Source organism: Rhincodon typus, chromosome 22 (assembly GCF_021869965.1).
Source record: "Rhincodon typus isolate 14 chromosome 22, sRhiTyp1.1, whole genome shotgun sequence".
Lineage (NCBI taxonomy): Eukaryota > Metazoa > Chordata > Chondrichthyes > Orectolobiformes > Rhincodontidae > Rhincodon > Rhincodon typus.
The window spans coordinates 26082227-26095598 of NC_063353.1; the positions used below are offsets into that span (position 1 = coordinate 26082227).

The 13372-nt window shown below is 38.9% G+C and overlaps 1 protein-coding gene across 1 annotated transcript in view; it reads left to right on the forward strand.

Moving 5' to 3' along the window:
- Positions 1–13372, forward strand: part of LOC109931996 (voltage-dependent calcium channel subunit alpha-2/delta-1) — a 612802-nt gene that overhangs the window by 411284 nt on the left and 188146 nt on the right. Inside the window, exons 10-11 of the mRNA XM_048609958.1 lie at positions 149–199; positions 298–397. Coding sequence (XP_048465915.1) covers positions 149–199; positions 298–397 — 151 coding nt within the window. The remainder of the gene's footprint in view (positions 1–148; positions 200–297; positions 398–13372) is intronic.

Consider the following 13372-nt stretch of genomic DNA (forward strand, 5'->3'; position numbering starts at 1 on the left):
TGGCAGAACACTATGCTTGTGATAAGCTGTTAAAGAATAAAATAATACACCCCCAAAAGATTGCAGCAGCTATACTTAAATAGATTTCTGTGTGGTTTCTCATATTGTGAAGTTAGTGGTGCATCACTGATTTGTTCTACTCTCTCAGGTACATTCAGGGAGCTGCTTCACCCAAGGACATGCTCATTCTTGTAGACGTGTAAGTACTGCACAAGTCATTCGAGCATTGAAACTGTTACTTTCTCTGTAAAGAATGTAATATTTTACCCTTTCCTTGCTTTCTTTTCTACAAAAAAGGAGCGGAAGTGTTAGTGGGCTAACGTTGAAACTAATTCGGACATCAGTCTCTGAGATGTTGGAAACACTGTCTGATGATGACTACGTGAATGTGGTTTCTGTGAGTATTGCAACTATAACTCATTTTCCATGTGACGTCCAGCAGTGTTTTGTCAGTGACGTTGCACTTTACAGGTACAAAGGCCGTTCCATTTGTCCATGCTCCCAATGTGGTCAAAGGGTTGTGCGTCAGACATACAACTTAAAGCTGCAGCCCTGATCCTGCAACGCGTGTCTGAGTTGGTGTGGTTCCTTCTGTGAGTGCGCAATTACACCATTTGTATTTCAATTGTCAACCAACAACTCAACAAAGGGCGGAATCCATGAGAGTAGGTGATATACAGATGCTGGAAATAATACATTGGACGAGATAAATGTTTTTTTTTTATTCATTATAGACTGAAGTTTTTAAATTGAACATATTAATCAGTACATAATGAGAGATACACGCTAATAATTGATGTCAAATTGTGCTCTGTGGAAGATCTTAATTTGTTGTGTGAGTTAGCAATGAGCCCAGATTGGGGATCTTGATTACATAAGACATGGCTTTTAAGAGTAGATTTTTGTGTTTTTTCGGATTAGTTTGAATCAAACTGGTGGTTTGAGCTTACACTCTTGAGTGTCCTAGTTATAAAAAAGAATAAGGATGAGTCTGTCAAACCACTTTAGGGTTTGGACGCTGGGAGGAGAGTTACATGCCTGAATCCAGTTCGAGTGTCAGCAGTAATTTGGGGTGAATTTTTGGGTCTGTAGTCCAGCTCTACATCATCATTCATTATATTGAAGATGATGACGGTCATCATTGTCATCAGAGTTTCTACATTTAAATTTGTTTCTAACACAGTAAAAGTTACAAATAGGACCAAAAACAAAGTTGCTGGAAAAGCTCAGCAGGTCTGGCAACATCTGTGAAGGAAAAAACAGAGTTAACGTTTTGGGTCCGATGACCCTTCCTCAGAACTGTTTTTTCCTTCACAGATGTGCCAGATCTGCTGAGCTTTTCCAGCAACTTTGTTTTTGTTCCTGATTTACAGCATCCGCAGTTCTTTTAGTTTTTGTTACAAGTATGAGCCTTCTTTAGGGTGTGTTGTTTCACCCTATGACATTGTCTGAGTTGACTGCTTTCAGTGTAATTTGCAAAATACATTTTTTTTTGTTAAATAATTTACTACTTTTTTTTCGAATTTCTGTTTTTAGCCAAGCTAAATCACAGGTTCCCACAAGTTAAGGAGTGTAATTGTGGGACAGAAAAAGCTGATGTATGATCATCATTTTATGTTGTTCCTATGAATGGATGGAAGGTTATATTTTAATGATTGCTGTGATTTGTTGTGTGAAAACTTGGAGTTTGCGTCTCCCATATTGTGCCATACTTTGGCAGGTCAGAATCTGTTAGAGGCCAGTTTCTAGTATCTGCTCTAGCCACAATGCATCTCCTTTTTAAGAGGTACAGTTATTTAATGTGTTCGGCCATGTTATTACATATCCCTAGGGCAGGTGGGACCTGAACCCAGACCTTCTGCCTTTGGGGCATAACCACTGCATGCTTCCAAGGGGCCCTTTTAAGAAAGAGGTGTAGTTATTTTCATTAACCTGTTGGCTATGTTATGACACACCTTTGGTGAATGTGTGACTTAACCCTGACCTTCAGAACTCAATTCTGAAGAAGGGTCACTGGACTTGAAACGTTAACCCCTACTTTTTCAGCATCACTGCTGAGTTCCTCCAGCAATTTCTGTTCATGTTTCAGATTTGCAGCATGCACAGTTCTTTGGTTTATTATAAAGTTAGATGGGTTTTCTTGTGACAGTAACTCAGTTAGAATGGAAGAACATGCATTTGTTTCTCACAAGCCAACAAAATATCTTTGAAGTATATTCACTGTAATGTCAAGTAATACGCTGTCAATTTTCACACTGGTAGTCCCCACAAACAACAACTGGCCAAGTAATCTATTTCTCATATCATTGGGTTTTTATTTTCTTCCTTCGTGATGTGGGCGTCACTGGCTAGACCAGCATTTATTGCCCACCCCTAATTGTGCAGAGTGCAGTTAAGAGTCAATCACATTGCTGTGGGTCTGCAATCATCAGACCAGGTAAAGGTGGCAGTTTCCTTCCCTAAAGGATATTAGTGAACCAGATGGGTTTTTCCTGACAATTGACATCATTAAACTCTTAATTCCGGATTTTAATTGAATTCAAATTCCACCAACTGCATAGTGGGATTTGAACCCCTACCCCCAGAACATTACCAGGGTGTCTAGATTAGCAGTTCAGCGATAATACCACTAGGCCATTGCCTCCACTCATTGCTGGGAGATGAGTGTTGACTAGAGTATTAGGAGGAACTCCTCTTGGCTACTTTCAGTAATTCTGTAGAATCTTTTATGTTCATTGAGAGAATAGACAAGTCCTTGGCTTAACATCTCATTTGAAAGACAGTACCTCTGACAGTGTCAGTTTAGATAATCTGCTCAAGCCTCTGAACTGGGAGTTGAATCTACAACCTTCTGACTGGGAGACAAAAATGTCACCAAGAAAAGACAGACATTAATGAAGATTCATGAATTAATAAATTAATTGAGTGCTGGACTACATTGGAACAGTAAATTTGTACGAAAGTGGGCAGCAGCAAGTTATGTAATTAATACAGCAGTGGTTGTAGCAGTGAATTAAAAGAAGGAGCAAAGGGCACCAGTTAATCAATTAATAAAACAACACATGCAAACAAATTAATTGAGAAGCAGGCTACAATGATTTAATAAATTCATGGACTAGGAACATACCAATGAATTAATAAATTAATGGAGTATGGCGTATTAGTTAATTATTGGAGGAGCAGATAATTATGACCATGTAAATTAATGAAGAACTGAGCACCAGTGTATTGATGAATGATAGAATGGTGAGTACTCCAACCAATTTGATGAATGGAGCTGTATGCATATCTTACATGCTGCTGCAGCCTGCAAAAGTACTCAGAATTAATTGGAATAAGTTCAGAACTTTTCTGGATGTCAAAAAGGCAGTCAGAATCTAGGCGAGAGCTTGTTATTAAGGAAGTCTTGAAGACAGTTTCAGAGAGTAAATTTACTCAAGTTATTGTGAAAGATTTTTTCATTTTTTAACTGATCCTTTCTAAAGTCCATGAAACCCCACAGGAACATTAAGTGAGAAATAAAACATAATTAAGATAGGGAATCAGCAAAATTACTTGGAAATTCAAGATGAACATAGTAATAGGAGTAGGCTATTCAACCCCTTGAGCCAGCTCTGTCATTCAGTAAGATCATGGCTGATCTGTGGCCTGACTCCACATGCCTGTCTTGCGCCCAATTCTCTTGATAGGCTTGTTTAATAAAAATTTGTTTATCTCAGATTTAAATTTAACAATTGAATTAGCAATGACCACCATATGAGGAACAGAGTTCCAACCTCCACTACCCTTTGCGAGTGCAAGTGCTTTCTAACATCTCTCCTGAATGGTCTGGCACTAATTCTTTTTTATGCCTCCTGGATCTAGAATCTTCAACCAGTGGAAATAGGTTATCTTTATCTACCCTGTCTTTTCCTGTTAATATCCTTAAAAATTCGATTAGATTACCCCTAAACTTTATAAATTCTAGAGAATAAAGGCCTAATTTCTCTAATGTCATCTCATAACTTAACTCTGGAGTCCAGGAATCATCCTTGTAAACCTGCGTTGAACTCCCTCTAGGGCCAAAACATCCTTCCTAAGGTGTGGTGGCCAGATCTGCTCACAGTATTCTGTGGGGTCTAACTAGAATTTGAATAACTGCAGCATAATGTTTGCCTGTTTATACTTTAGCCCTTTAGACATGCAGGCCAGCATTCCATTAGCCTTCCTGACTATTTTCTGCACCTGTTCATTGCATTTTAAAGAGTTATACACCTGTACTCCCAAATTTCATTGGAAATCCACAGTATTTAGCTTTGTGCCTTCTAAAAAATACCCTGATCTATCCTTTTATTGTCCGAAATGGATAACCTTACACTTGGTTATATTAAAATCCATCTGCCACAGCTTTGCCTACTTACTTAATCTAGCAACATCCTGTTGTAATTTTATGCTGTGTCAGCACTATCTACAATGCTGCCCATTTGAGAAAATTGTTGTGAAAATTATAGATTGTCCTTGTCATCTTGATTCCTGCCACGGGCTTTTTGAATCCTTGCTGCTTAATTTACATTTTGATGCATATCGAAATTGGCTCATACTGTGGATATCACTGTAGAGGGATGAAAAAGTGACTCATTTACTTAGTTTGGAGGGAAAACAAGCCTACAATCTGAAGTTGGGAATTAGAAATCTGGTTGAGCTCTGTTGTCAACTCTTTCTTTCCCTTTCAAAGCAAACTTGGTTCTGCTTTTAAATTAATCTTGGGGTCAGCCCTTTGCCTATATTAGGTCACCAGATGTGGATAATGCAGACAGTTTATTCCCTTGTACCCTGAGGACATTAAGAGACATATAACATGCCTCTGGAGCCACAGGTCAGTGAGAGTGAGTAAGGCTGTCAGATTCCTTTCCCTGAAGGACATGAATTATTATATTGCACTTCAGTCCAAAGTTGTGTATTTGCATGTTGGCCACTTGTACTTTTTTGTTATAAGATATCACAGTCCACTGGCCAACATGCAAGTACGCAACTTTGGATTCAAGTTCCAGTTGCAGCAAGCAACTGTCTCATTCAATACACTGATGGACTCAAGACTAAACTTGATTGAACATTATTGTTGTTTTCTTCCCTTTGATTGTAGACGTGTTACGATCATGGCACAGAAAGCAGTGATTAAGACATCTTTTAAATGTATATTTTGATATAAAAAATATTTTAACCAGATCTCAACCTTTTTGAAAGAATTTGAAATTAGATTTCATTCATAACAATTGACTGCCATTTAAATAACTGATAAGATGAGGTAGGTTTATTGAATTATAAATGACAAAAGGCTACCATCCAAGCTCATGTAATAGGGAAGGCAAATTGAATGTTGACCTTTATTTCAAATGGAATGTGGATAAAAATGGGGAAGTCTTGTTCAAACTATACAAAGAATTTGTGAGACTGTGAGCCATCTTGATCCCCTTGTAGTGAAAGATCCCCTAGAATCACATACATGGTCAAAGTTAGTATTCAGTTTGAGAGTGAGTAACTTGGTCAGAAGCAACTGTGCTAAACTGAGGAATTTAAGGAGAGTATCATTTTGAGGGAAAAAGCATATTTTGAGGCAAAATTCAGCGATAGCCTCTGAAGACTTGGAGAAAATCAGAATTTAACAAAGGAGGACTAAAAATATAAAAATGACAGAGAAAATAAACTATAAGAAAAAATGTACAAGGGATATAAAATAAAATATATAAAATCTTATACTGAGAGCTTCTATGAAAAGGAAAAGGGAGGTCAAAGTGAACATTGGCCCCTTAGAAAATGAATCTGGGGAAGGACTGAAAAAAAAAAATAACTGTAGGTTAGTTAGCTTAACTCGTATCATTGGGATAATATTAGATGCTATTATAAATAAAAAGAAGCCAGTAGACACAATATGTTTGGATTTCCAGCAAGCATTTGATAAGGTATTACGGCGTTGGGCTGATAAGATGACAGTCCAAGCTGTTCAGTGCAGTACATTAGCAAGGATAGAGTTTTGAATAATTAATAGAAGACAAAGCATTGGGATAAAGGGGGCATTTTCAGAACAGCAACTCTTAACTAGGGGAGTGCCACATGGATCAATGCAGGGGTCACAGTTATTTGCAATGTGTATTAATGACTTGGATTCGGAAAGTGAATGTACAACGGCCAAGTTTGTGGAGGACAGGATATGGACAGCTTAAGATAGTAGGCAAAATCTTGGCAGATGGAATATAATATGGCAAAATTTGTGATTTTGCACTTTGGCAGGAGGAATAGAGGAGCTGAGTATTGTTAAATGAAGAAAATCTGCAGAAAGCTGCAGCACAGAGAAAAATTTGGGAGTCCTCATGTATAAATGACAAAAGGCTACCATCCAAGTTCACGTAATAGGGAAGGTAAATTGAATGTTGACCTTCATTTCAAATGGAATGTGGCATAAAATGGGGAGGTTTTTTTCAAACTATACAAAGAATTTGCGAGACCACACCTGAAATACTGTAAACAGTCTTGGTTCCCTTATCTATGGAAAGATATTTTGGGATTGGAGGAAGTGCAGAGAAGATTCAATAGATTGATGCTGAGTATGGAGGGATTTTCTGATGTAGAAAAGTTGAATAATTTGAGTCTGTACTCAGTGAAATTTAGAAGAATGAGAAGATGACTTTATTGAAACATAAGATTATCAGGGGCTTGACAAGGGAGATGTGGAGATGTTCATTCCCCTTGTGGCAACATCTAGGACCAGAGGTTATAATCTCGGGTTAAGTGGTCACCCATTTTAGATAAAGATGAGGAGGAGTTTCTTCCCTCAGAGTCCAGTCAATCCGTGGAATTCTTTACCATGGAGGGCTGCAGACTCTTGTTTGTTATGAATATTTAAGCCTGAGAGGGATTTTTAATCAGTAAGAGAATCAAGGGTTATGGGAATGTGGCGGGAAATTAGAGGTGAGGATTATTGGATTTGCCATGATCTCATTGAATGGTGGAGCAGGCTGAATGGCCTACTTCTGCTCCTATGTCTGATGATCTTATAGTACTGATGATTTATATTGTATTATAGCTTATAGTCCAGTACTATAAAGTCTTCCTCCCACATTGTAGTGTTTCCTCCAACTGTCTTCCTTTCTGTAGAATTCAGGGATAAATAGGCCAAGCTGGTGCCAATTCAGTACCTTGTCATTTAGCCATACTTAAATGACTGGATGCAATGAGTGTTGACAGGTTGCTTGGCCAGAAATACTGATCTGAGCCTGGTACTATATTCACCTAATTTCTACACATTTAATTTCCAACAAGAGTCAAAGGAAATCAGTTATAGTCTAGAACATTGTTAGACTCCCTTTTTCTCTCTGCATAGGTATCAAGGCCAATTGCATCATCCCAGTGCAATTCTGTCAGTTTGGCTAACTGAGCATAAGAGAAAGCAGTAAAACTGGTCACTACCATAAAATAAAGTGCATTTATTCACTAATCAACTAGAAAATTCCTACTAGATTATTTTAGTCATATCTCCAAACCTGCCTCAACTGGATTAAAACAATACATTAATCAAAAATCAACTTATTTCCCAAAGAGTGATAAGAATGGAGAACTTGTGCTTATGAATAGTTGAATATCATGGATGCTTTTAAGGAAAGCTACATAAGTCAATGAGGGAGGAAGGAACGGAAGGATATGGTGATAGATTCCATGAAGAGGTGTGGGAAGAGGTTTGTAATATAGACAAATTGGATCAAGTAGCCTGTTTCTGTGCTGTGGGCTTTATGGAATTGAATGTAATAAATATATGATAACAGCTATAGAAACACATCCACCTACAGTTGCACCCCATCATTAGTTTATCTCAGCTACCTAAACAAAAATATTGTAAATTTGTGCTTCCAAAGTGAAGATACTAATGTCACAAAAAAATTGAAACAAATTCTTACTTTTAAGTTGGTTATAAGGTGAAATGTAGGCAGCAAATACTTTGCCCTATTCTATTTCCTGTGCCTGTAACAGTAAACAAGGTAACTGAATTAATGGCTCCAATGGGTTACAGATCACCAACTCATTGATAAACAAGAGTAAGATGCACTTATCCCCTGCCTTGCATCACCTTTGCCTACAGGTTACAGAGCACCATTGACAGTAGAGTGGCATTAATTTGCCTGGCTATTGTGGTGTCTGGTTAGGTGTGGCAGAAAGATTCAGGAAACTTAAAGAGGTATTGTGGCAACTCAGTGGTTCAATATATCTAAAATGTACACTGTGTTTTTTGGAAAATTACGTGACCTGTAATTCTCTTATGGAAATACAAGCAAACTATTCAGACTTAACTTTGCCCTTAGCCTATCCACAGGCGTCTTTATGGACATGGCAAGGCATGCTAAAGAGTTTGAGGATTAATCAAGATGTTCAGCTGGGCTTAGCTATGGTGGTTAATAATAATGATGTTGGATTTAGTCTGCAGTTTCAGCTTCAGAAAGAGACTCAGGGGACTAAGTGCTATCAACGCTGTAAGCTCTGAATGAAATGAGCTTATTGGCAAATTGCTGGAACTCTAATGAGGTAAGGTGACTGATATGTTTTGGCCTTGCTACTCATTACTTTATACATCATTGGGAATGCAATAATTTATTTCTGTCTAGTTTTGCGATCTAACCAGCTTAATGGGATTTCTTGCCTGAGCCATATGTTGTATATTATCTTGTTGCTTGAGACAAATTGTAAATTGTGCTCCCTAGTAGTTACTATGAAAATGATGCTTGCAGTCATGGTACGTGAATAACTGTTTCAGCAATGGTAGTTTCATTGTTTCATTTCTAAAGGTTCATGTCTCATCTCACTGCATCATTATAATCAGTCCTGTGGAATTCCACGCTCAACTTACTTGCCAAAATGATATAAGATTTATTCGCTTGCAGTAGTAATATTCCCCTAACCGTCTGCAAATTATTTCTTCTTAAAATTCCATTAATCTCATCACAGTCATCAATCATTAAGTGAGCATGCCGTCATGCAGCAATGGTGTTTAAATGTATTAACAATTATAGTCAGCATGACAACATTCAGCCATGAAAGTTGCTAAGAACCAATAAACTGTCCATAAAATAAGCACTGCTTATGTATTATTCAAGAGAAAAATAGCATCCATTTGAGTGATCTCAAGTGTGTAATCTAATCTCAGGTTTTGAGAAAACTGGAACGAACGGGAGTACCACTCTGATGATTTATGAGATGTGAGGGATGCAAGTTAGTGCACCATTCCTTTAAGAATCTTTGACTGTGGGTTGTGTGTCAAACATATTTAAGAAAATTCATGTTGTGTGGCATTTACCACGCTAAATGTGATGGATTTGGAACGTGATCTGTCAGTTGAAAACTGGGTCCCAATGAGGTGGTGGGTTCAATCACCAGCAGTAGAATTGTATTCTACCATAATATTAACTGATGTATCCTCACTTTACCATTACAAGCAAGTGAAGGGGCTGACCCTGGTATAATAAGATATATGGGAGAAGATGCCAGGAGGTGGACGAAGATGATAAAGCTATAATGCAAAGGAAGTTGCATGCAGCAAGCAGAGCTTAGTAGTTCCACCATCTCATATCTGATTAAACATCTACCCCCTCCTGCTACATTCAGTTGTGGATGTTAGTGGAAAGTTAGGCAACTGATGGGAGAAAGAAGCTCTACGAACATCTCCCTCCTGAATGATGGCAGTCACATCTAACACAAAATGCTTCTGATTTGGGAGATTAATCATCTCAGTTTAGGACACTACTACAGATGGTCTTCATGTAGTATGCTAGATTCAGCCACTGTAAACTGCTTCTTCATTGGACTTCCTTTGATCATAAGGTTAGAAGGGGATGTTAATTGATAATTGGACAGCGTTCATCCCCAGTTGTACTTCCTAAGATAATGAAGCAAACCGTGACTGCGTGCAGCAAACCCTGAACAATATTCAGCTTTAAACTGATAATTGTCTCAAGGGAACACTGTCAAGTGCAAACTCCTGTCAAAGGCATATACTGTCATATCTTGTAAATATGTCATTGTTCCTTTATTATGGTGGTGTGAAAATCCTGAAACTTCTTTCCTTGGAGCATTGTGGGTGTACCTACACAGTAGGGACTGCAACAGTTCAAGAAGCAGGCTCACCACTGTGTTTGCAAGGGCATTTAGGAATGGGCAATAAATGCTGGCCCAGCCGGCAATGCGTGCGTGTCCTGAATGATTGAAAAATATAAACAACTGGAAAACCGACACTGACATTAAATTAATGCAGAGAATTGCTCCAGTTGTCTAACCAATTACAATTTGGGAAACAGGACTATTCAACATAAAACATTGAACTTGATAGCATTCAAATGGTTCAATTGCACGTTACCACAGAAAATGGTGAAATCCCCATCAGTATGCAAAATGATGGATAGCAGGGCCAATACATTTCAGGACTTCTATTACATTTTTTTTTAAACTTCTGACAATACGTTTGCAGAAATCTTTATTTGCATCATCTTGCAACAGAGAGAATAGACTGTGGATCCTATGTTCGGCGTACATCATCCATTTAAAATATCAATAAATTTCCAAAGATCTGTTGTGCACACTTTCATTACTCTAATGTAGCTTTATTTAAAACTAGCGCTGTGCATCAAATTCATATCTGTGGAAGTATTGGTCCCTCCATCTGCTGTATAAAATTACACTGTGAACTTTTGAATTTATCTCATTGCTCTCTACACTAGGTCATAGAGATATAGAATCATACAGCAGGGAAACAGACCGTTCAGTCCAACCAGTCCATGCTGACCACAATCTCAAACAAAATTAGTCCCACTTGCCTGTGCTTGGCCCATAACCCTCCAAACGTTTCTTATTCATGTACTTATCCAAATGTCTTTTAAATGTTGTAACATTTAATAATATATAGCATTATAGTTACTCTTTGTTTCACATTTCCTGTTAAGGTGAGCGTGAAGCCATTACTCAAATGAGGCACATGTGTCAGCAATATAGCTGTGCCTACTAACACAAATCTTACTAGAATCCCTCAGGATAGCATTCCTATATTCAGTGAGATAGTTCAGTCCACTGATCTGTGTTGTTTGCAAAAACAATTCAACGATTTTCACTCCTCCATTCTTTCCCCTTAACCCCACGTTTTTTCTTTAACCTGCAGGTGCTTATTTATTTCCCTTTTGGAAGCCACAACTGACTTAGCCTGCACTACACTGTCTGCATTCTAGATCCTAAACACTTGCTGCTTTGTAAAAGTGTCTCCTTGTGTTACCTTTGGTTCTTTTGCCAAACATCTCAAATCTGTGATTAACCTGAAAGTGCTAGAGAAACTCAGCAGGTCTGGCAGCATCTTTGGAGAGAGGAACAGAAAAAACGTTTCAAGTCCAATATGACTCTTCTACCAATTGAAAAGAATTAAAAATGTGAACGGGGTGTATGTTGTTGTAAAAGAGAGGGAGGTTCAGGCAGAGGAGAAGGAGGTCTGTGCTAGTTATAAGGGAGTAGAGAGATTAAATGACAATGATGTCACGAGACAAAATGCAAAGTGAGTGCTAATGCTTGTAGACAAGGAAAGAAAGCGTTGGTTCAGAGAACATGTCATTGGCAAAATAAAGGACAGCTCTATCTAAAAACATCATTTAAGATACAGACTGTTGTTTGGCAAAAAAGAAGAAAATGGAGGACAGTTCACATTTGGAAGTTATTGAACTCAATGTTGAGGCCAGATGCCTGTAAAGTACCTAATCAGAAGAGGAGGGACTGTTCCTCCAGCTGGCTTGGCCTTCCTTTGAACAGTGTAGCAGGCTGTGGGCAGAAAGTGACCATGAGAACAAGATGATGAATTAACATCATAATAACAGGAAGGACAGGGTTATGCTTGCAGACTGAGCAGAGCTGTTCCACAAAGTGGTCACCCAGTCTATATTTGGTCTTCCCACTGTAAGACTGTGTTGTGACATCAGGAAAGTCTGTCTGTGCCACTGACTCTAGAGCCCCCTATCACCACTGCTCGGTGACTCTCCCTGCTGTACGATGGAGCCTGTCATGCTGCCACTGATGTGGCTGCCATTGTTGCTTTCCCCTGAGCAAACATTCTCCTTCCACCCCATCCAAAATGGTATACTTGTTTGAAAGGGGAACAGCAAATGGAGACTCCTGTACTGCTTGCCTGCCCCTCCTGGCAGTCACCCATCGATCTGGCTGAACCTTTGATGTGACCACATCCCTGAAAATCTTATCTATAAATCTTTCTGCCTCCTGTACAGTCCTCAGTGAGTCCAACTTTCATTCCCATTGACCCATGTGGTCTGAGAGGAACTGCAAGTTACGCACTTCCTGCAGACATAGGTTGTCAGGGACATTTGCCATCTCCCTGTTCTCCCACATCTCACAGGAGGACCATACCACTCCACTAATTGTCATTATTACCCCTCTACTAATGATTGGATTAAAAGAGAAGGAAAGACCTTACCTTGGCTTACCTAAATGCTGCTCGCTGTCCTCAGCAAAGCTTGATTCTCACTAAAACCCATACTTTGACCTCAACAGCCACACCTGGACCTCACAGCTCTTGACCAAAATGGCTGCTACCACTAGAGCTTACTTCCCTTTTATATGCTGCCAGTAGAAAGGAAAAACTTCTCCCATAATCCTCCTCAATCATTCTTACTACGTCTGTCTGTTTTTGTCTGATCTGTTGTACGCCATTGATCAACAAGGAAAGGCTCTTTCATTTCTGATGCTGCTTCTGGTATTTTAGAGGAACTGGTCATTTGTGAACTTCTGGAAGTGAGTAGAAAACCAGTCCAGACTAATGCATTAAATATCTGTCTGCCAACCAAAGATTTTAACTGGAAGTATGTGCAAAATCTGAGCTTCATTCTTAATGACCCTAGTTAGTGCTTGCCTACACAAAACTTGCAGTCTTATTGCAACTTCCTTTTACTTAAAGAATGTGGACATCGCTGCCAAGGTCAACATTTATTGTCCAATCCTAACTTCCCCATGAAGGTGATGGTGCCCTACCTTCTTGAACCACGTTCATCCACATGGTGTGGGCAAACCTACAGCTTTGTGAGCTTTGTGGGGTATTCTGTGAAGGAATGACCATGGTCAGTGTAGTTCCAAGTATGTGGCTTGGAGGAGAACTTACAAGTGGTGGGTCTTTCGTAGATCTGCTTTTGTTGTTTTTCTAGGTGGTAGAAGTCATGAATTTAGGAGATGATGCTGAAGGAGTCCAAGTGAACTGTTGTGGTGCTTCTTGTGGATGGTACAATCTGTTGCTACTGTGTATCGGTGATGGAGGGAGCACATTTTATTTAAGGTGGTAGTTAGGGTAGTAATCTAGTGAACTGCTTTGTTC